Source organism: Acinonyx jubatus, chromosome F2, assembly GCF_027475565.1.
Source record: "Acinonyx jubatus isolate Ajub_Pintada_27869175 chromosome F2, VMU_Ajub_asm_v1.0, whole genome shotgun sequence".
In the NCBI taxonomy this organism is placed as follows: domain Eukaryota; kingdom Metazoa; phylum Chordata; class Mammalia; order Carnivora; family Felidae; genus Acinonyx; species Acinonyx jubatus.
The window spans coordinates 75,982,403-76,006,916 of record NC_069394.1 but is presented as its reverse complement, the minus strand read 5'-3'; the positions used below and the strand labels follow the sequence as shown (position 1 = coordinate 76,006,916).

The window sequence follows — 24,514 nt, the reverse complement described above, 5'->3', positions numbered from 1 at the left end:
TGACTGACATCAGTAAATAATGACCATGTCTCCTGGATGTGGGTCAAGAAGTATGGCAGTCGGAGGCATTGGTCGGTGGCCCAGTTCTGCTCCCCACCAGTCCTAACAAATCATCTGAGCTCACTGGTCTGTAGTTTCCTCATCAAATAGCTGTAAGGACGGGGCGTGGTGAGTAATGAGATGTATGTATGAGAACATTTTGTGTTTGTACATTGGGGTAAAACATGGCAATTATTTTATGATAAAAATTAGTATGCAAAATATAATTGGGATTTTCTTAGAGTACTGCTTACTATTCCCTAGGAATAGCTTGCTTGGATGTGTGTGTGTGTGTGTGTGTGTGTGTGCGCATACACACATATACACAAATGTATATGTATATACATACCAACATACACACATATATATTTTTTTTTAATTGTAAGCATCCATTATTTTTAAAATAGAGTAAACTGGACAAATGAAATTTTTATAGAGCTGGAGAGCCCATAAAACATCACTAAAGCTTCAAAAATTCATTTGGAATTTTTCTTTTCAATTTTCTGATATTTTACGTAATAATAATCCCCTTCCTGATCTCTAGAGATATGGAAGAGCATGGAAGGAAGAGCACAGGTTTTAGTTTAGTTTATTTTTTTTTTCTTTTGCAGTTTTTTTAATGAGCCAACAAACAAGAAAGATGGCGGAGAAGGCCCACATAGATCTTAAAATCTTCGGACTTTGGTACATGGACCTTTTTTATTCCCACCATTTAAAAATGTTTTCGTTAAAAAATAAATAAATAAAAATAAAACAATAAAATAAGAAAATAAAAACATTTTAGTTAATTTATATTTTTGAACTAGAAAATTCAGAATTAGACTAGTCCAGCCTTACAGCTGTGAACTAATACAATTGTTGTGGTCACCTCTACATAGGCAGAATGGGCCCTCCCCCCAACACACACCCCAAATTTGGTTCAGACGTCCAGACCAATGAGGCCACACGAACACCAAGAGAGCGTAGAAAGGTTTATTATTCACATAATGAGGCCCTCCGAGGAGAGCAGGGCAGGATGCTAACAGGTCCAAATGGCTTAAGAGAGCAGAAGGAGAGTGGCTTGGGACTTCATGGTAAGGTGGGAATTGAGGGTTCTGCTCTGCAAGAGCCAGGACTTGCACCGCGGGAAGGTCCTGCAGGTGCCAAAGGAGGAAGCATCTAGGCTGTCCCATCAGGTTGCCCAGATGTGGGGCAAAAGGGAAGAAGAGTAGTGGGGACTGAAAGCTGTCAGCCATCAATCAAGCATGAAAAAAGGGGGTGGAGCCAAACTCTTTAGTACAGACTCTATGACAATAATACAGAACATAAAAGTGTATACAATATAGTACATCCATCTGGCCAGTGGCCAACCGCCACTCCCTGATCCACCCGAGGCAACCACTCTTCAGTCTTACCAGCGGCTTTGGAACCTCCCAGAGACAGGCTATGCATTTACAAATATACGTATGCGCGAGCATGCACACACACGATTCACTCCTTTTGCTAAAGATCAAAGGGTAGTTAGTCACTGGATACTCCAAGGTTTTGTTTAAATTCCTTCAAACTTCTGTTGTTTTCTAGATAAGTGTCTTGGGCCAAGTTATTTCACCTGAGTCCCAATATAGTTTTTTGTAAAAGGGAGATGAGGCCAATACCTGCTTGTGGGGTTCACAGAAAGAAACAGCCAGCGTCTGGAATGTAACAGCGAATGTCCCTTTTGCCTTGTTTCCTTCTACTTCCGTGGCTGCCCTCTTTCGGCCTCTTTTGCAAACTCCTCTCCCTTTATTGACTGAAATATTGGAAGTTCCCTAGGTTTCCATTCTTGGCCCTTTTCTCTTCTCACTAGACTCATCATCCCTGGCTAATCTGAGCAGTGTCAAAGGCTCTGAGGCAGCTTATGGACTGATGAGTCCATTCAGCTCAGTCTCCTACAGCTCACACATGAATTTACAAAAGTCTACTGACCATCTAGATTTACGTGTCTAGTAAGTACTTCAAATTTAACAATATGTCTTTACCCTTCCCCAAGCTCTTCGTCTCCTAAGTTCTCGATCTCAGTAAAATGGCACCTTATCCATCTGGTTTTGAACTGAAATTTGGGAGGCATAACCTTGCCCTTGCTCTCATTCCCACCTCTAATCAATCCCCAGGTTTTGTTCACACTATTCAAAAGTATCTCTTGATCTGTTCATCTAGTTATCTCCATCCCACTGAATGCTTTTCTAGATCATTTCCCAAAAAAATTATTGCAACAGCATCTTTCCTGGTCCCTCTTTCCAATCATGCCTGCCTCTAAGTAACACCAGAGGACAGAGAGATCCTTCTACAATACAAACCTGATCCTGTGAACTCCCTGATTAAGTTTTGTCAATGACTCCCCATTTCCATCTGGACATGGTTCAAATTCCTTAAATTGACTCAATCTTGTTTTATCTTTTCATCTCTTTCTAGAAATCCTACCCAATTCCAACAGCTTTAAATACCATACTATGCCAATAACTCCTAAATTTACATCTCCTAGACTCCCACCCAGACCTCTACCCTGAGCCCAAGTCTCTTTTACAGTAGCCTGCTTAACATCTCCATTAGATGCCATCATAGGCATCTAAGAAATGTGTTTACCAGGATTCTTGATTTCCCTCCCCATCTTCCTCAATTCAGCAAGCCACCCAACTGCTCAACTCAGAAAACCTGGGTATTATCTTTAATTCCCTTTTTCTCAGCCTGCACTTCAATCCACCTGAAATGCAATTAATTCTCTCTAAAATATTTCAGTCTATCCGTTTCTCTGTATTTTATTCCCATTACTGTCTAAGTCATCATCTTCTTTCACTTGGACCATCGCCAAGCCTCCTGTTTCACTATGCCCGTGTGTGTCCCCTTCCAATTCACTCCAACACAAAGCACCAAAGGAGTCTTTTAAAAATATAAATCAGTGCATGTCACTCTCTTGCTTAAAACCTTTCAGTGACTTAACACTGCCTTTAAAATAAAATCCAAAATCCTTGCCGTGACTTACTTGCCCTCCATGGGGCAAGTCTACACGGATTCTTACTATCCCCTCATTCACCACACTCTAACAGCAGGTCATTTTCTTCCTGACTCACTTTGACTGCAGAGCATCTAGGACAGTGCCTGGTACTTGAGACACATGTGACAAATGCTGAAAAGACGAATAAATGAGTGGCTTACAAGACTTTTCTTGGACCCTGCTTCAGCTATTCTCGTTCTACTTCTACATATTACAGTCTAAGCCCCACTACATTGTAGAATAGAATGACAGTTGGCAATGCCTACCTTGAAACACTTTTAGCTGGTGGCGGCAGAAATCAAAACGAGAGAACCCCAAGAGGTGGGTGAAAACTCTGGCAGAATCAGGACTGATTCACTTCGCCATTTTTCCCCACTGGGTGGACATTCTCGGGCTCCTCTGAGCTCACATCTTGAAGAGTTTTTAATGTTTTCTTTTCAACTGTGGTAAAATATAAATAACAAAATAATTTACCATTGTAACCATCCTGAAGTGTGTGATTCAGTGACATTAAATACATTCACAAGGTTGTAGACCCAACACCGCTGTCTATTACCAGAACTCTTCTATCAACGCAGACACTCTGCATCCATTATACAGTGACTCTCCATTCTCCTCTCCTCCCAGCCCCTGGTAACCACTATGCTACTTTCTAGCTGCATGAATTTGCCTATTTTTAGTACCTCACATAAGTGGAATCACATAATATTTGTCCTTTTGTGTCCAGCTTCTTTCAATTGGCATAATGTTTTCAAGGTGCATCCATGTGGTAGCGTGTGTCAGACTTGCACCCCTTTCTATGAGTGATTAATATTTATGCTTGTTTTTTTCATTCATTTGTCCAACAAATATTTACTGAGCACTTTGTTAAGGTCCAAGCAGTGCTCTAGACCCTATTCATACAGCAATGAACAAAAGACAAAAAGTTACTGCGTTCGTCACACAAATAGAGAAGTAAACATATAGTATGTCAAACAGTAAGAAGTGCTATGGAAAACCAATATTGCAAGACTAGCTGTATAGGAAGAGGAAACCTTCGTGGTAGGATGCGACTGTTCATGTCGTGCCTTGAGGGCTAGTGTAAGGTCTTTGGGTTTTACTCTGAAATAAGAAGCCAATACGAAGTTTGGAGTTACAGAGTGACCTAACCTGACCTACATTTTAAAGAAAAATCCTGGCTTCAGTATTAAGGGAATATGAGGCAAAATGAGGCAAAATGAGACAAAGGGGAAATAGAAATACCAGCTAGGAGGATAACCCAACAGTCCAGGTGAATGATGGTTAAGACCTGTACCAGAGAGTACTAGTCAAGGTTCTCCAGAGAACCAGAAACTATAGGATATATAGGTGATAGGTCGATTATGAGACAGGGAGAAGGGGGGAGGAGAGGGAGGAGAAAGGGAGAAGGAGGAGGAGAGGGAGAGGGAGAGGGAGATTTATCTTAAGGAATTGACTCATTCAGTTGTGTTGGCTGGCAAGTCTGAAATCCGCAGAGCAGGCCAACAGGCTGGAAACTGAGGAAGGGTTTCTGTGTTTCAGTCTTGTGGCCAGATTTCTTCTGAGAGAGAATCTGTTCCATGCCTCTTCCTCGTTTCTGATGGTTTGCTGGCAATCTTTGGCATTCCTTGGCTTGTAGATGCATCACCCTGATCTCTACTTTCGTTTTCACGTGGAATTCTCCCTGTGTGTGTGTGTGTCTCTGTCCAAATTTCTGCCTTTTATTTTACACCAGTCATACTGGGTTAGGGGCCTACGCCATTCTAACATGCCTCATCTTAACTAATTATATCTGCTACCACCCTATTTTTAAACAAGGTCATACTCTGGGGTACTGGGTTCAGAACTTCAACATATGATTTTGGGAGGAGACCCAATTCAACCTACAACACAGAGTGATACCTACGAATATAAGAAGCAGTTGGGAGTTTGCTGAAGTGTATGAAAGAAAGAGAGAAGTCAGGGATACTCCAATGTTTTTGACCTAAACGAAAATGATCAAGTTGCCATTCACGGAGATGGAGAAGAAAGTTTGGAGGGGAAAATCAAGAGTTCAGCTTTGCATAGAATGCCAATAAATATATGGATAGACTGTATATTCAAATAAAGACCCACCTCCTATCCTAAGCTCCTCCTGTGGTTGACAACATCAGCAGGAGGCAGAGGGCCCAGGTGTCTCTGAAGGAACTGAGCAGAAAGAACCTGCAGTGAGTCCCTTCCCCAGACATCCATGTCACCTAAGTAGTCCTCATTTCTGGTCCCCTCCACTTCTGTTCCTAGCCCCGCCTTCGTCACTATCAATGTTCCATTATACGACACTTACTTATAACACCTCCATAGAAGCCCTAAGCATAGATCCACTTAAAAAGTTATTAAAAGAATGTATGAACTGTGTCTCCCTCTCTCTCTGCCCCTCCCCCATTCATGCTCTGTCTCTCTCTGCCCCAAAAATAAATAAACGTTGAAAAAAAAAATTAAAAAAAAAAAAGGGGCGCCTGGGTGGCGCAGTCGGTTAACATGGTTTGCAGTCAGCACAAGCAAAGACTTGCCATTATAGCTTTAAATCGCTGTCAATCAGATTCTTGGATCCAAGTGGAGGAACTGTCTCTCCAAACAGCGTAAAATAAAAATATATAATATGGTCAAACCACACCAAAACAGAATTTTGAAGAGAAAAAAAAGAATCCAGGGGGAAAAAATAGGTCATCTTATAAAACTAAATCAATTTCAAATTGCATCCTAACTGTGATTTTTATTCTAAAGCCTCTCAGAAATTTTTCGTTAAAAGTAGTTTAATCTTGCCATGGATGTTTCTTTTATGAAACGATGCTATTTAGGGGGGAATAAAAATTTTCAATTTGCCTTCTAAAGGGATGACACTTTGCATGTATTGATTTGGATGTGGTGATGTTTTCCTCGACATGGTTCAATAGCCAATATGATTAATTAGGGAAATGGACATTCGATCTTCATAAAGTATTCCCTAAGTCTTTTGGATCCCTAAGGAGCAGTGCTTCCAAGAATACAGATTCCAAAATGATTCCATTTTGCGGCTAATATTAGTGAAATCGTCTGACTGTCATCTAGAATCTGGCCTAACAGGAAGACAGGGATCTCTAGAGTACTGCGGGCAGGTGAAGGTCTTTTCTCAGATAACTTGTCTCAGATCGAATTTTGTGGCTACACTAATACTCCCAGAGCTCTGTCCTTGCCAGGAGGGCCAGAGGAAGTCAGATTTCAGCACCCTACACCTATCATGCTTCACATCCCTGCTTGTTAGAGAAGCCAGCGGTCCCTCCCCAGACTCCCTGTGACTCCAGACACCAGCCAGCATTGGAGGGCAGGCTGCTGATCCTGAGAGAAAAGACCAGTGCAGGGAAGGGTAAAAGCTGAATGTCTCCAAAGGAGCAGTGGAGCCGGGCTTTGTGTTTCTGCGGCTGAGTTTCAGACTTTTATTCTGCCTGAACATTTCCACTATTTTCCCTCACAAGCGTCTCTGTCTTGAAGCAAAGGACCGAAGCAAAATGCCTAATGAAGCGAACTTGGGGGGGGGGGGGGAGGGGGTTGCAAAGGACCCAAGAAGAAGGACTTGGAAGGGGAGAAGAGGGAAGGGTCAGGTTACAGGTTCAGACATTCTCACAAGACCATTTGAAAATATGAACTTGAGACACAAATTCTGGGACCCATGGATGTCCCAAGAGGCTTCCTTCAGGCCCCTAGGAGTGGGGCATGCATCGCAGAAGCGTGCCTGCTGCTCATTTTCAGCAGTTTAAACTTAGTTCAAGCCCTCAAATGAAGGTTGGTCGGGAAAGGTCGTGGGTGGGCTTACTCAAGCTCTGGGTAACCAGGGACTGACCCGGCTCTTTCTTGACTTCCTTTGCACAGGGTCCTTCAGGACCCTGTGCCCTCCTCCGGTTAGGTTTCTGCTGCCATCCAGCTGAGCGCTGGAGGCATACACTGCCACCGCCGGCCACCGGCCAGCCATAACTGGCAGGTGCGCACGAAGTTAGCTGAGACCCGCCCAGGTCCAGCTGGCGGCGGCGTCTGAGCTCACTTGGCGCCGACTGAGTCCCCACCCCAACCCCAGACCAAGGGGTTCGTCCTCTGCCCTCCTCCCCTGAATGACGAATGCTAGGCGCCAAGGCAAGGCCGGCGGCTCTGAGCGTTTTCCAAATCTCTCATTTCCCCCTGCGTCGAGTGAGCTGTTGGAGCTGCTCCAGAAGCCTCCGGGGCTCTCAGCTCCAACCCCTAAAATACACGCACGATGCCAGAAAGCGGGGGAGGGGAGAGCAGCAACGAACGGGGACAATGAGAATACTAGGAGAAAGACCCCATTCTCCAGGAAAAGGTAATAAGGGAAGCGACACAGTGTGAACTTACTCGGAAATGCAAACCAAGCTTCACTCTCTCCCCGAGCGCATACAAACGACCGACCGAAAGACAAATCAGCCAACAAGCTCGGCGGCTTCCAAGAAAGGGGCTCATGAATGAGAATAGGTTGCTAGGTTTCCCTCCTCCCTCCCGACAATCGCTTCCCACAAGACTTCCACCGCCCAAAGAAAACATGCCGGGCCTGGCAACTACAAAGCGGGGGTGGGGGTGGGGGGATCCTCGCCGAGCCCACGAGGCCGCCCGCGGCCGCTCCCGCCTTCAGGACCCTGGAGAGCGGCCGCCGCGCCCTTGGGACTCCCTCCCTTCCCGCCCACTAGCCTAGTCCCCTCCCGCGCCTCGCCACCCAGTCACTTTTATTCGCTGCCTCTCGCCTCCATCTTCACTTTTCTTGGCAACCACCACTCTTGTTTTTCACAAACAGATTAAACTGTCTTTTTGTTTTGCTTGAGGGGGCTGTTTGGATTGGCTGAGTTAGGTTCTGGACCGTAACTTCACTCAATGTTAGTGGACCAAGAAGCTCTAAGAGCTCAAAAATGAGAGTCTGACTAGGCAGGTGACCTTAAAAAACCACTGACTTCAATCCCTTTACTTCACAAGTGAAGTAGAAAAATTCAAAGAATAAAGAGACTTTCCCAAGGTTAGCCGTGGTGTTAGTTGCAAGGCTGAGTCTAGAACCCTGGGCTTCTGACTTCTAAATGAATGCTTCCCTCTACTTTCAAAGAAAATAATAACAATAATTCTACCTTCACACTGGCCTTCTAGATATCCTAAGCAAGAAGTGGAAGGTGGAAAGGCCTGCGTTCCTGAGAATAAGATGGATACATAGGGTGCAGAAAGGGACCCTGCATACTGTGCCCTCATGAGCCCCCAAAACAGTCCTGGTATCCCACCCACTCTCACCAGCATGACCAAAGTCAAATGAGCCAGCCCCGTCTTCCACTCGGCCAGGGTCTGGGATCCCTCAGTCTTCTGCCACTATCCAATTCTCCCCAGACACGTCTCTAGACACTTGGTTAGTAGTAACCAAGTCCAACTTCTGTGCCTCCAGCAGGAAGAGCTCCAGGCACCTTGGGAGGTGGGGAAGGTGAGAGGGAAAGAGAGGAGAGCAAGAGTTGCGAAAGTGAACTAGGAGTGGGGCGCCTGGGTGGCTCAGTCAGTTAAGCGTCCGACTTTGGCTCAAGTCATGATCTCACGGTTGGTGAGTTCGAGCCCCACGTCGGGCTCTGTGCCCACAGCTCAGAGCCTGGAGCCTGCTTCGGATTCTGTCTTGCTCTCTCTCTCTGCCCCTCCCCGGCTCATGTTCTGTCTCAAAAATAAATAAAACATTAAAAAAAATTTTTTTAAGTGAACTAGGAGAATTGCATTCGTAGGAGATTCTAAAGAACCAAGAGACATGAACACAGAGGCATCTCATACTTAAGGTGCACACGAAACTCCTGGGAATGTTAACATTCAGATTCTGATGCAATATTCAGGACAGGGTCCCAGATTCTGTATTTCCAACAAGCTCCAGGTTGTTATTGAAGCTGGCCCAAGAACGACAATGGGGAGCCAAGTTAGAAAGGGCAAGGGGAGAGGAAGAAGAAAGGGGAAAGGAGAGAAAGGGGAAGGACAATCTAACCAAAGGCCTTTCCTTTTGCTCTCGCCGACCTTCTCTTGCACCCCAATGTACAGCCTCTAAATGCTGTAGAAATGGCACTAAAAGCACATTTTCAGTCTGTAGCTGGACCCAACACTAATGGCGTGTTGGTTTTGTTTCTCTCCCCCTACTTTTTGCTCTTTCTGCCGCCGGCCCTGCACAGCTCTCAGACGCGCCCGCTGCCCCGAAGCTGCTCAACCTGCTTTTTAGCACGCTCTCTGGCCTCGCGCGATTCTTCTCTCACCTTCTCCAGCGACCCCCTTCTGGGGCTCCCCAGCGGCACCCGGACTTCTCCCTCCTGCTTCCCGCTTGCGCCCTGCCGGCGGCTGGGCTCTCGCGGGGGCATGGGGAGCGGCCAGGCCGCCTCTCGCTCCTGCTCCGGGCAGCTCTGGCACTGCCTAGGCCCCCAGGGGGACGCCTGCCCAAGGAAGAGGATGCCTGCGCGGGGCAGAGCTCGCCCATGCCCGTGAGTACCATTGTCTCCACCCACACCCCACCCGCGGCCTCACCGGGACGCCAGCATCCCCAGCTCCTTCCAACCCCCACTGACCCACTCCAAGCCCGGCCAGCAGGGGCTCTGGCCAGCAAGGGGCAGGGGGGCGCGGGACAGAGAGTTTGGGTGGTAAGGTCCAGAGGCCTGAGCACGTTCAAGGAAAAGGCGCCGGCGCCTCGCCTGACACCCCCTTTCCGTAGTAGACCCTCGAAGCTACTTTTCCCTGGACCATTTCCTTCCAGTGTCAATGCAAGCGGGAGGGAGCCCTCACCCTTCCTGAGCCTGCTTCTCAAACTCTCGCTCTCAGCGCGTCGCTCAACCCCCTTCCTCCAAGCCTACCCCCGACGCGCCTCCGCCCCCACCTCGCGCTCCCACTCCCCTGCCCTCAGCGTCTGCAAGCTCTGGAGGCCGGGGAGGAAATGACGTGATGTTATTTTTGTGTCAGGTCAGCTTCCAGCTTCAGTTTAGCCCTCCGAGCTCCGGCGCAGGGCTCCGGCCTCCGCCTGCGCCTCGCTCCCGAGGGCACGCGGCGGGGTGTATAGGGACACTCGATGCTCTGTGCCCGCAGAGCTGGGCGGCAGCGTTCCCCACCACCCCCCCTTCTAGGGCTCTCCCTACCCCCAGACTTCGGAGCCCCTGGGGACGGAAGGCAGCAGCCTGGGGTCTCAGCGGGATCCGGAATCCGGAGCCAGCCAGCCCCCAACTCCCCACCCCCACCCCGGTGGGGCGTCTGGCATCGGCGGCAGGAAGAGGGCGTGGAACCCCTTTCCAGAGAGGGACCAGCAGAGGCTGAAGCTGCACGGGGGTGGGACGAAGCTGCACGGGGGGGAGGGGGAGGGGGAGGGCAGAGCTAGGAGAAGCCCCGGGAAAGAGAGAAGGTAGGGGGCTGCCCTCCAGAGGCGGGGGAGTCCACGGCGTGAGCACCCCCTCCGCTCCGGGCGCACCCCCCGCACACTCACACTCGCACCTCCCTCCGCCCTCCTTCATTCACAAGGTCTGAGCAAGCATTCCGGCACAGCGGAGTCTCGCTCGGCCCCCGCGCGCCGAAGCGGAGGGAGCGCAGAGGGGGGTTTGCAGACGACCTCCGCGCTCGCCCGGCTCCGCGCCCACACCCTCGATTCTGCCTAATCCCGGGCCGGAGGAGGGGGCTACAGTCCCGCCGCGGATTGGGTCCGGCTTGGAGCCTGGGGCGACCCCCGGACCCCCGCCGCAGTGGAGCGCGCCGCCGCCAGAGGGAGGCGAGACCGGGATAGCCCGGCCCGGGAGGAGGGAGTGAGGGGGCGGGGAGGAGGCAGAGCGGAGGGAGCTTGAGGGAGGGAGAAGGCGGCGAGAGGAAAGACCGAGCCGGAGGAAGAGGAAAACCGGGCAGAGCGACCGCGGGCGTAGTAAAGCCACCAGTTGGTATTGTGATAAGAAATAAGGCACACGCGGGACGCATGCGCACGGCCGACGGAGGCGAGCTGGCCGGAGCTTCCCCTCCGGCTGGCCGCGCGGACGGTGGAAGCGTGAGTACCCCGCATCCCCAGCCCCCCTGCCCCCTCTCGGACTCACCCTAAGGCCTCGGGGTGGGAAGTGGCCGGGGCGGAGCGGGGCGCGCACGCAGGGCCCGGAGCCCTCGTTGTCGCCGCGGTGGCGGGAGCGGAGCGGTCGCCTCATCCGCGGGTCCAGCCGCGTAGGTTGGTCAGTGCGTACCGTGGGGGTGTATGGGCTGAGGGTGTGCCTGGGTCCCCAGGGGGGCGTCCAGCCCCCAGGATCAGTTTCTGCCGGGTCCACCCTGCCGTCCGCACGGCTCAACCTCCGTGGCCTGAGGTCAGTGAGTGGGTAGAGGACGCGGGAGGGTGGCCTTTGAAGCCTGAAATGCGTACTGAGCCCCGAAGTAGCTGTGGGGAACTCCAGGCGGTGGAAACGTCGGCGTTCTCACCGGTAGGGAGAAGGGCGAGGAAGCGGCCGGGCGCTGGAGGCGGGCAGCTGGAGCGCAGGTGGGAAGGAAGAGGAGACACTCCCTGACTCGCAGAGCCTCCCTTTAGGAAAAGCGCAACTCAGGCGGGGGACCCGGCAGGTGGGCGCGGGAAGCCGGACCCTGGAGGGTCTGCGCTTAAGCTCTTGAAAACAGAATGGACTGAACTGTGCCCCCAGCCTTGGCCACGGCGGTTAAGGTGCGGGCACCGCGGGTGTTTTTCTGGAGCAAACCCTGGCGGTTGGGTCTTCCGCACTCTCGGGGCTGCGCTCGGTAAGTTGGAGCGAGTCGGGGCGCCCCGGCTGCGGGGACTGGAAGGGGGCGTGCGCGCGCCGGGGACCGAGGAGGGGCCTGGAGCCGGCAGGAGGGCACCGGGGGACGTGGGGCGGGGTGTGTGGGGGGGTGTCTGTGTGCTTGGCGACTCCCCTCCCCCAGCTGTGGGGAGTGGGCGGGGGAGGAGCCTCGGAGGGGGCTGCGAGCCGCGAGCGGGTGGGCGTTTTCGGGCGGGGTCTGCGTGCGCGGCGTCCGGGGAGTGGGCGGGAAACGGTGCGCCCCGGGGTGTTTGCGCTCGGCGACCCGCCCACCCCGCGTGGGGGTGAGTGGGCGGGGAAGGGCCCCGATGGAGGCGGCGCTCGGAGACGGGAGTGGGTTTTCCGGACTCGCGAGTTTCAGAGGAAGATCCCGGCGGGCGGCCAGGCCCTGCGCGCGACCCGAGCAGCGGGCGGGACGCGGCGGTGGATGGTGCTCGAAGCCGGAGCGGGGGCGCGGGCTGGGAACCCGGCGTGCTGCTGCTGCTGCAGCTGCTGCGCCCGCGGCCGCCAGGTTAGAGGAGTGAACGTGAATGGTTTCCGTCCCGGAGAAGGAGCGCGCTCGAGGAGAACTCTGGCCTGCCTTCCTTTGCTTCTCCGAATCCGGCGGAGGCCCGTCGCGCCTTTGGACCCCGGCCGTCCCAACCGGGCGGACGGGCTGGAGTTGGCTGGGCGTCCCAACCGCGCCCGGCGCCTTGTGTGCGGGCTGGACTCCTGTCGTCCACAGCCTGGCAGAAGCAGTCACCCGCCCTCTTGGCTCCGTATTGCCCCTGGAGTATGGGGAGAGCCTGAGTTCCTGCACCAGTCTCCATTCACCCCACTTGGGTCTGTCCCCCTCCTCCGCGACCCAGGGCCCTTGCGTGGCTTGGCTTCAGTTTACTTCTAGTGGTTCCAGATTATGGAATTGACTAAACAAGGGTCCTGAGTTCAAGAAATGAACTGACTTCCTCCCCAGACTTGGCAAGGACGTTTGTAATGACATGACTCTCTGGAAATTCTTGGTTTTGCTCCTAACCTAATTTTTTTTCATAACCTCTGCTGTGCCTCATCCTATCGTCTCAGTAGGTGGCATCTTTTGTATCTCGTATCAGTAATGCGTATGAGAGGCCCTATTGCCCGATAGGTCAGAGTCCTGAGCTCTGAAACTCGAATTCAAATCCCAGCCTGGGTGTGTGACCTCAGGCAAGTTACTTAACGTTTAGTGCCTTTGTTTTATCGTCTGCAGTATGAGGATAAGAAAAAAGCTCTACCTCATAGGGCAGCTGCCAACATTCTGTAAATTAATACATTAGAGCTCTGCCACATGCCAAACAAAAACTGTTATTACTGTTACTGTATTTATGCTAAATTGGCTAAGTCGCCTTCAAAACAGTATAGAAAAAGATCAGGAACAAAATGCATTTTTTTGGTATGCTGTAATAAAGTAGAAGATATCCATCACCAAAATTAGAAAAACAGTATTTTCTATGTTGATATGTAAATGTTAGATACAATGCACTTCTACATCATCTCGACTCTATGTCAAATAATTATGAAATATTTGCATACACATTTCAAACAGCATTTTAAGAAAATTATCTCTAACCTTCAAAATACTTCACTTTGTAAAACAGGTAGGTATAAAAAATACACGTTAGGTCATAGTATGTACAGAAAATCCAATGTCTGCCTTAAAATACTGCACCGGGTCAATTATATATAAGAGCATCTGGAAACTTACCTTGGGAGCTAGAAATGCTGACTCCTCTAAGATGAGATTATAAACATTTTAGCCAAAAAGAAAATAGAAAGATAGGGGCATGTGGGTGGTTCAGTCCCTAGAGCATGCAACTGTTGATCTCTGGGTTGTGAGTTTGAGCCCCAGATTGGTCACAGAGATCACTTTAAGAGGAAAGAAAGAAAAAATACCTAGAATGATAAAAGTCAGATTCCTTCACTTTACAGCTGAGGAAACATTCAGAGAGGGTAGAGTTCCTTACTGAAGATCTCCAGTTAAATAGGGCCCCAAATATGATTAGAATTAGGTCTCCTGACCCTCTCCTTAGGGCTCCTACATAACCAGGCTGATGTTTTCCTGTTTGCTACAGATTTATGAACCTTTAACAAATAGGAAACTAGAAGCCATGTGTTAATATACAACACAAGAAAGACCGGGCAGTAATTTGGCTATTCTTGTCCCACAGCTTGATTATGGTCTCTCACAGTGGAAGGTAGACCCTCATAACTTACCTAAGGTAGACTGAGATCACAGATCAAGCTAGAGGGAGAGCCAGCATTGGAATTCAGGGTCCCACCAAAGTCTGCATTTGGTTGTATGTTCTATTAATCCCTTGGAGCAGTTTTACCTTAGAAATCACTTTTGAGCTTTTTGTAAATTCTTAAAATCTCCCTCCTGCTGACTTAAGAGAGCTTTTTAGGAAAGGCCTTCAAAATTACATAGCAAGGAGATTTTATTGTTCCAGACTTTGTGGACAAGCAAGAATGAAAGAGAAAAAAAGCTTTCTGATTTTAATGCAGTCACTTTTAAATGACTTCCATTCCAGGCACCTGAATATCAATCCCAAAATCCTACAGTTCTTTCATTTCTGCATGTGGCAGTCTAATGACTAATGACATTCACCTTCCATGGACAGATGCAGCTGGTGGCCTCAAGGTCCAGCCCTCACAGAACAGTTTAGGAATTCTATGGCGGAACCTTTCAAGGAAGCATCTGGCCTTGCAGAGTCATTTAAGATTATAAGAACGATGTGTCTTCCAAAGAAGGCCCTTCTGGGAACTGTGCTTGCATCCTCGAAGAGGGAGACCATGGTTCTTTCCAGTGGGCGAACTGGATATTTTACCCTTGACTTTGCACCTCTGTATACCTCCCCTACCGTGTATTCTTAGACAGAAATACAGGGCATTAAGTAGGGAGTGACCTTGTAGCAGTCTCCCAAGCCAGTTCAGCAGAACTGAGTTTTGAAATCACATGTGTTAAGTCAAGTCCCGATCTGATTATAATGTGAATCACTATCCAATTGGGAATATTTCAAGTTGGTTTTTGGTGCACCACCAGGTGACTCACAATGTGACCTTCTTCTATTCAACTACGTATGGTGTCAGTCAGCAACTAACAGGGTTCACTCTGAGTCAGAGCTTAGCCTTTAGTATAATAAGTGTGAGTCATTGACTACCCGGTGCTATCGAGATGGTCCCTGAATTTTACCTTGAGCAGCTCGAGAGTTTAGACAACCCTGCATGGGTGAGTCAGTTCATAGTACAATTGAATAAGCTTTTGCAGCAGCCATTCACACGCGAGTGTGGTATGAGTGAAAGCATGAAGTGATAGTATATGTTATGGAGTCATAGAAGAAATCACCCTGATTCTAATCCGGCTGATTAGATTCTAGCTATTTGCATGGGGACTCATTTGTGAGATAGGCATCATCAGCCCTGTTGCCCAGCAGTGATGTTTTACTTCGATTATTTCACTGATTTTTTTTTTTAAAGCCAGTTAACTGTTCTGGTTTGGAAGTGCTCAATTTCTAATTATTTAACTCTATGCTAAACTGTAGAACCCTTTTGAAATACAGGTAGCATTTGGATTTTAGACAATGGCATCTCATGCGGTTACTTAGCAGTTTGACTCCCCGAGGTCCTGGGTTACAACCCAGCAGCGGGTTGTTAGTCGCCCAGCAGTGAAGTAGAGGAGTATCCTTTGTTGTCTGGTTTATCTCCGTTAGGTGCCCATCGCCTCTAAGGCTACCTGAGCAGTATCTGCTCAAGAGCTAGAACACAGGTTTGTGGTGCAGTTCTGAGGCTGGCAACACCTAGCACTTGTCACCCTTCTAGAGATGGCTGGCTAGATCAACATAAACTTACAGAGCTGTTGCATTTATGGCAAGACAGCGGAAAGCATGAGGCAACGTATGCCTTACCCACCTTTGCAAATGAATTTTACATCTCAGGGCAGAGTAAGAATGAGACTTAAGGTACCAGTACATTTCTTAATCTCTTGGTAATCAGTGATAAGTTATTACCTTTGGAACCAAGCTTAGACTACTGCTTAAAAGTACACGTTTGTTTTTCTGTTATCTTCTGACGGCTCCAAGAAAATCCCAAAAGTGTGGACTTTATACCATATACAGTAAAACCTTGGCTTGCGAGCATGATTCATTCCGGAAACATGCTTGTAATCCAAAGCACTTGTGTATCAAAGAGGATTTCTCCATAAGAAATAATGGAAACTCACATGATTCATTCCACAACCCCAAAATAATCATATAAAAATGATTACAGGGGCGCCTGGGTGGCTCAGTCGGTTAAGCACCCCACTTCGCCTCAGGTCATGATCTCGCAGTTCATGAGTTTGAGTCCCATGTCAGGCTGTATGCTCTCAGCTCAGAGTCTGGAGCCTGCTTCGGATTCTGTGTCTCCCTCTGTCTGCCCCTGACCCGCATGCTCACGCGCTCTCTCACTCTCTCTCTCTCTGTCTCTAAGATTAAATATTAAAATTTTTTTAAAAATGATTACGATATCATAATATAATACAAATAATAAAGAAAATACAAAATATAAAGAAAAGCAAATTAACCTCCACTTACCTTTGAAGACCCTTGTGACTGATATGAGGGAGAGAAGAGAGAGGATCATTACTGTGTAGGACAACTTCCACTATCATAATGGAATCACTGCTATCTATTGGCTCAATGGAATCTTTCTTGTTTTATGCAATTTTAACAAGGAACCTGTCCAATGACATTTGCTTTTGCCTCCTTTTGAGGATTTTGTGGAAATGTGGCATGGCATTGATGATCACGCACAATCCTGCAGTGTGGGAGGGAGGGAGGGAGGGAGGGAGAGAAGAACCATTGGTTCACTTGTGATCATGTGGCATTCAGCATCACATACTACTCGTATTGCAAGACGTCTCTCGTTTATCAACTTAAAATTTATTAGAAATGTTTGTTCGTCTTGCAGAACACTAACAGAACAGGTTACTCCCAATCCAAGATTTTAACTGGACCTTTATTATATTTCTACAGATATCCATTCCTAGGAATAACCCAGATACTAATTCATATGTCTTCTCCTATATAGGAGTGTATAGATGCTTCTGGGTATTTAATGGGAACAGTACAAAAAGAGTTCTGACTTAATGTAATTCCTGGCAAATGCAGGTCATTAGGACGCTATTGAGACTGTTTATAACACTGAAACAAAGTTTCTACAGAAGTTTGCTAAATTTCAGTGAGGAGCTAAACATACTTTTGTGACATTTGTTATTGCTTTTACCTTTGTTTATTTGAGTCATAAGTTACAGTAAAGTGTGCACATCTTAAATGTACAACTTAATAAACCTTACGTGAGCATACCGCCATGTAACTATCTAGACCAGCCTTTCTCCACCTTAGCATCACTGACATTTTGGATTGACTACCTCCCTGTTTGGGAGACTGTCCTGTGCATTGTAGGGTGTTGAGCAGTATCCCTGCCCTCTACCCCTAGATGCCAATAGCACCCTTCCCTAGATGGGACAATGACAAATGTCTCCAGACATTGCTAAATGTTTTCTGGGGGCAAGATCACTCCCCACTGCTTTAGATCAAGGTACAGGATAATTTTAGCTATCCATAAGGCCCCCTCTTGCTGCCTCCCAGTCTTTACTCCCACAGGTAACCAACGGCTCTTTTAAGTTCTCAAACCATATACAGCTGACCCCTGAACAATGGGTTTGAACTGCTTAGGTCAACTTGCACATGGATTTTTTTTTTTTTTTTTTTTTGATACAGGATAGTACTCTAAAAGTATTTTCTCTTATGGTTTTCTTTTTTTTTTTTTTTTTAATTTTTTTTTACACTTATTTATTCTTTAGAGACAGAGCCAGAGCACTGGTTGGGGAGGGATAGAGAGAGAGGGAGACAGAATCAGAAGCAGGCTTCAGGCTCTGAGCCGTCAGCACAGAGCCTGACACGGGGCTCGAACTCACGGACTGTGAGATGATGACCTGAGCCGAAATCAGATGCTTAACCGACGGAGCCACCCTTATGATTTTCTTAGTAATGTTTTCTTTTCTCTAGCTTACTCTATTGTAAGAATACAGTATATAGTGTGTATAACATACAAAATATGTGTTAATAGACTGTTTACGCTGTTGGTGAGGCAGCCAGTCAACAGGAGGCTGTGAAGTTTGGGGGAGAGTCAAAAATTATAGGCAGATTTTCAACCGTATGGGGGCGGTCAGCACCCCAACCCGCAGGTTGTTTAAGGGTCAGCTGTATTAGCTGAGCCTTTTTTTTTTTTTGAACTTCATATGGAATTACATAGTATGTAATCTTTGCATCTGGTTCTTTAACTCAGCATTTTTTTTTTTTGAGATTCGCTCGTTGTTGCATATTGTGACTCGTGATTTTTCAATGCTGCCCAGTGTTCCTTTGTGTTAACACAACACAGTTCGTTTAACTGTTTCACTTTTGAAGGACATTTGAGTTGTTTTCTAGTGTGGGGCTATTGAGAATAATGCTAATATTAATATTCTTATTCATGTCTTTTGACAAACATAAGCCCTATTTCCATTGGATGCCCAGGAGTGAGACTGCCAGATAATGGATCCAGTATATGTTTAGATACTAGATACTATCAGTGTTTTCAAACTGTCTTACACCCCAAGCCAATTTACACCCCATCCTCACCAGCACTTAGTGTCGCCCACCCCTGTAATTCGGTCATCCTGGTGGCAGTGTAGTGGTAATTCACTGTGGTTGTAGTTCGTATTCCCCCGATTACTAATGATGTTGACCATCTTTTTATTGGCCGTTCATATGTCATCTATTGTAAACTGCCTCTACAAGCCTTTGACCCGTTCTTCCATTGTGTTGTCTGTCTTCTTTTTGATCCATAAGAGTTCTTTATACATTCTGGGGCACCTGGGTAGCTTAGTCGGTTAAGCATCTGACTCTTGATCTCAGCTCAGGTCTTGGTCTCAGGGTCTTGATCTCAGGGTCGTGAGTTCAAGCCCTGTGTTGGGCTCCACCCTGGGCATGAAAACTACTTTTAAAAAAAAGAGAGATCTTTATATATTCTGGATATAAGTCAAAAATGTGCATGTGTCTACGTATATGTCACATCCCAGGCTGTGCCTTGACTTTACGATCTCCCACCATTATCTGTTGTCTTCTATAGTTTTTGTTGTAAGGTCCTGCTTCTCCAAAGGCAACATGGCTTTTTCCTCTGGCTGACTCACAGTTTTTCTCTTTGGTTTTGGCTTGCCACAGTTAGAATAAAGGTGGTGTGGTTTTATATTTATCCTGCATTCAACGCCCTCATTTTCTTGTATCTGTAGATTGATATCTTTCATGAATTTTGGAAAATTTTCACTCAACATCTTTCAGATTTTGCTTCTTACCTGTTTCCTTCTCTCCTGCTTCTGGGACTCAAACCATACATGTTAGATTTTCCCTTTCTTCCCTTGTGTTTCTTATTTGATGCTCTGTTGCATCCATTTTCCTTCCTTCTTTCTTTTCTTTTTTTTTTCCTCTGGTCTGTCTTTCTCTCCTTCAATTTGAATATTTTCTTTTGACCTTGTTTTAGTTTACTGAGCCTGTCTTCTGCTGTGCCCAGTCTTTTGTCAAACCATTTGGGAGCTGTTAATTTCAAAAAGTGTTTTGTTCTCTAAGCAGTATGTCCAATTGATTCTTTTCAATACACTTAAATTCTCCAATGAAATCCCCCATCAGTTCTGTCCATCTGATTCTTGGCTACTCAATCCAGTATTGATAGCGTTTGTGAGCCTGTATCTGTTATTTGCTTCTTCTGTCACATTTTTGGTCTCTTCACATTCCCCCTAGTTTTTATTGTAGGTGCACATTGCGTATGAAGAGACTGTGTAGGTTGAGACATAGCATCCACCAGCCGGCAATCTCCCTTGGAGGGATTTCCTCTGGGAGGATGAGGGGCTTCACCACTTGACTACTAACAGGTATTGAGATAAGTTGGGGACAGATGCAATTTCAATAAGACGTAGGTAACCTCTGGCTTTCCCCCATTCCTCGGGTTTTTCCTCCTGGGCTCCAGAGTCAGAGCCTAGTGGGTTTCTATGTCCTGGGTCTTGAAAGACTGAGACATCCATTGCCCCCTCCAGAGGTTTTGAGCTGGCTTTCTGCCCCCACCTTCCCCGGCTGACTTGCACATTGGGTAGATGTCTTGAGAAGGCCAGCCGTGTGTTTGAGGAGACCTTGTTACAGACGGACACTGGGTCTTCCACTTGACCTTACGGTGTCCCATTATAGTCTCATCCCACGCCTCCAGGGGGGCAAGTTCCCTCAGGGGGGAAAAACACCTGGTGACAGACTGCTCACTTTTCCAAGAGCTCTCCCTCTCAGAAACGTTAGCTCATTCAATCTTTTTGCTTGAGTCTTTAGAAAAATGTGATTCTAGTTACTTAACTGACTTTTTTCATTGGTGCAGAGGAACAGCGGTCTGCCCTGACCTGTTGCCTTTTTTTCTTGAAAATGTTTTTCCCCGATTAAGTTTCTTTTCCTTTTTTCTTTTTTTCTTTTCTTTTCTTTCTTTTTCATTTCTTTCTTTTTCTTCTTTTTACTTTTGGATCACATTTGTATCTTTCTATTACATTTGTTTCCAATGTAATTCAGAAAGTGAACATTAAAAATCTTGCCACTCACAACTATAAAGTGTCCTATATGCTTCATGAGCTTAAAAATGTTAGACGGAAAAGAAATATGTTAGAATCCTTGCAACTCTTCACGTTTTATATTGCAGTCATGTAATATAAAACTCATGAGCATTGGGATGAAAGAAAGCTCAGTCTGAATCTTGACTTTACTCACTTAGTTTTCTGAACCTCTAAATCTGAATATATATAGCATGGATAATTACACTTACTTTCTGGTAAGAAATGTACAGCAAAAAGGAGCATTCAAGAGAGTATTCAGTAAATGGAACCTGTTATCAGTATTCCTATAATATTTATCCATCATTATTTTAGGCCCCTGAACATGGATAATTTGATTTTATTTATTTTTCTAAATGTTTATTTTTGAGAGAGAGAGAGAGGGAGTGAAAGCGGGAGGGAAGGGCAGAGAGAGAGCGAGACAGAGGATCTGAAGTGGGCTCTGTGCTGACAGCAGAGAGCCCAATGTGGGGCTCGAACTCATGAACCATGAGATCATGACCTGAGCCGAAGTCAGCTGAGCCACCAACCGACTGAGTCACCCAGGTACTCCTGAATAATTTGATTTTAAACACTCATATTTTGATAATATTTATATCTGGTACAGATTCTAAGATTTCTACCATTTAAACAAGGTTCTGAAAGGTTTTTTAATATAAAAGGCCTATGCTTATGTCTTAATATCTGTGAAAATATAACTAAATAAGCTTATGAATTCATATTTTGCCAAAACTTTTATCTTTTGTAGACCACAAAATAAACAAACAAAATTTAGTAACAGAGAATTATAATCCAAAGTAAAATCTCTCCTTAAAATCCACATCTGACTACTTGGTGTCATATCCAGTAGGGTTTATTACAAGATGTTGCCAATAAGAAAACAATATTAAGAATACTTTAAGAAGTCTGCCAGTATTCTCTGGAAAGGACAGCTGGTTTATTTTTGCAGAGGAGAGTCTGTGTGGGGGCTAGGAGTAATTTTAACATTATCCTCATGAATGATTTAAATACAATTAATCTTCATATTAAATTTTCTGTTACCGAGCTGCACTTTTATTTTGACTTATGCATCTGTTTCTTTTAAAAAAGACTGTACTAGTATATGAAAACAATTAGATTCTGCCCTAAATAGAAGATGAGGGGCGCCTGGGTGGCTCAGTCGGTTGGGCATCCGACTTCAGCTCAGGTCATGATCTCACGGTCCGTGGGTTCAAGCCCCAGGTCAGGCTCTGTGCTGACAGCTCAGAGCCTGGGTGGAGCCTGCTTCAGATCATGTGTCTCCCTGTCTCTCTGTCCCTCCCCCACTTGCGCACACATGCGTTCTCTCTCTCTCAAAAAACTAAATGTGGACAGAATTATTTTTTAATCTTTAAATAGGAGATGAAAATAGTATTCCTGGAGGCAGATGGGTGCTTCTGGGATACACAGGGCTCCCCTGACCGGAGCAAGCAGGATGGCACCTCGGGTCTGTGTCCCTGAGGCCACAGGCCTATCTCAGTCTTTAACTTCCTTAGCGAGTGAGAGTGGTCTGGCCTCCACGTTCCGAGGAGACTGCTCTCCTTCCAGTGTGAGGGCAGGTGTCAGTCAAGGCACAAGAAGTGTAGGATCTGGTCCTGCAACAAACTGGAATTTATCTAATTCCTACCAGAGCAAAGGCTTTGCTAACCAAGTTGAGTCATGGGGCCCCTGGGTGGCTCAGTTGGTTGAGCGGCCAACTTTGGATCAGGTCATGATCTCCCAGTTCGTGGGTTCAAACCCCACATAGCGCTTTGCGCGTGGAGCCTGCTTTGGATTCTCTGTCTCCCTCTCTCTCTGCCCCTTCCCCACTAATGTGTGTGTGTCCGTGCACGCTCTCTTGCTCTCTCTCTCTCTCAAAAATAAATAAACATTTAAAAAAATTATTTAAAAAGAAGGTAAGTCACTTCTGGCCCTTTAGGTGACTTGTTAGACTGTGCTATTATTCTTTTGGTGAAATGAAGGACTGAGTAACAAAAACATCTGAATATCCTGACCAGAACTTGGTGAATAAATTCAGGTTAAAGGAGGGTGGATGAAAGGGTACAAAGAGGCAAAAAGGTAAAATTCTGCAAAATCTAATAAAGTGAAGAACTCACCTGGGCACGTTAAACAAACGTCATAAACGAAACAAAAGACTTTATTTCTTTTCTGTATCTTTCAGTGACATGTTCCAAATCATGAAGGTATTAAAACTATAAATACTGGGGCGCCTGGGTGGCTCAGTCGGTTGAGCGTCCGACTTCAGCTCAGGTCACGATCTCGCGGTCCGTGAGTTCGAGCCCCGCGTCGGGCTCTGGGCCGATGGCTCAGAGCCTGGAGCCTGCTTCCGATTCTGTGTCTCCCTGTCTCTCTCTGCCTCTCCCCTGCTCATGCTCTGTCTCTCTCTGTCTCAAAAATAAATAAACGTTAAAAAAAATTTTTAAAAAAACTATAAATACTAATTTACATAGAGCATATATTTGTTTAAAATACATGTATTCTGTGGATAAAGAAGATGTGGTATATATATACAATGGAGTATTACTCGACAATCAAAAAGAATGAAATCTTGCCATTTGCAACTACGTGATTGGAACTGGAGGGTATTATGTTAAGCGAAATTAGTCAGAGGAAGACAAATATCATATGACTTCACTCATAGGAGGACTTTCAGAGACAAAACAGATGAACATAAGGGAAGGAAAGCTAAAATAATATAAAAACAGGGAAAGGAACAAAACATAAGAGACTCTTAAATATAGAAAACAAACAGAGTGTTGCTGGAGGGATTGTGGGAGGGGGGATGGGCTAAATGGGTAAGGGGCATTAAGAAATCTACTCCTGAAATCATTGTGGCACTATATGCTAATTCGGATGTCTCTTAAAAAATAAATTAAGAAAAAAAAGTTCCACCCGTGAAAAAAATATGTATGTATATATTATATGCACATATTATACATGTATATATTATATACATATGTGTGTGTGTGTGTGTGTGTGTGTGTGTGTGTGTGTGTGTATGTATGTGTGTGTATTATGATGCAGTGCCTGGGTAGCTCAGTTGGTTAAACGTCCGACTCCGGCTCAGGTCATGATCTCATGGTTGGTGAGTTTGAGCCCTTCATCGGGCTCTGTGCTGACAGCTCGGAGCCTGGAGCCTGCTTCGAATTCTGTGTGTCCCTCTCTCTCTATTCCTCCCCGGCACGCGCTCTCTCTCTCGCTGTCTCAAAAATAAAGAATTAAAAAATTTTTTAAATAATAAACATTTAAAATTTTTTTAAAAAATAAAATAACTCTATTCTGAGAATCAGGAGATGCAAATAGATTATATTTCCATAATGGAAACTGGTCTTCTCTGAGTCTTTTTATGCATCCCTTAGGATGGGGGTTTCATTTCTGGATCTCTGTATCTAACTGCCTATTTGTCTCACAAAAAGATTATCAAATTAGCTATGGTGCTCTACAGATAGGCCAAAATGCATAACTATTAAATATTTTGGCTCTTTGCAATTTTCTCGGTTTTAGATGTTTGTTCAATATATCTAGCTATTTAACACTTCCTGCCAAGGGGGGATGGGAACCTAACATTCAGTAGCTACTTTGGCACACACTGTAGAAAACCAGAACCTTGAGGAACAGAGATTCTCCCCCACACACCCCAGGAACAGCAGACAAAAACGTTCCATCAGCTCAGCCCCCGGAGACTGTCCTGGGGACACTGAGGGAGTATGGGCCCAAGGGAGTACACTGGAGTTTCCATTCCAATCTGAAGCAGCCCTGCTGAGAAAAAGGACTCCAGAGGCATTTACTCCAAAAATAACCTGAATCCGTCTAGCTGTGGCCCAGGCCCAGGTGTGGTGTGAAGACCAAGGCACTGTGGGGTGGATGGATCTGAGCCTCCAGCCAAATGATCTAGACCCCAGTCTCTCTATGATATAGACCCCAGTCTCTTCATGATCTAGACCCCAGTCTCTCTATGATATAGACCCCAGTCTCTTTATGATCTAGACCCCA

At 46.5% G+C, this 24,514-nt stretch overlaps 1 protein-coding gene across 3 annotated transcripts in view; it reads left to right on the top strand.

The window, feature by feature from the left end:
- The window catches only part of RGS20 (regulator of G protein signaling 20), an 84,697-nt gene that overhangs the window by 16,333 nt on the left and 43,850 nt on the right, over positions 1-24,514 (top strand). The window contains exon 2 of one of the 3 annotated variants that reach the window (XM_027042863.2): positions 9,241-9,543. In XM_027042863.2, coding sequence (XP_026898664.1) covers positions 9,241-9,543 — 303 coding nt within the window. Of the gene's footprint in view, positions 1-9,240; positions 9,544-10,412; positions 11,076-11,115; positions 11,801-24,514 lie in introns of those variants that run through there. The other 2 variants (XM_027042864.2, XM_053208693.1) reach the window with 2 other exon arrangements.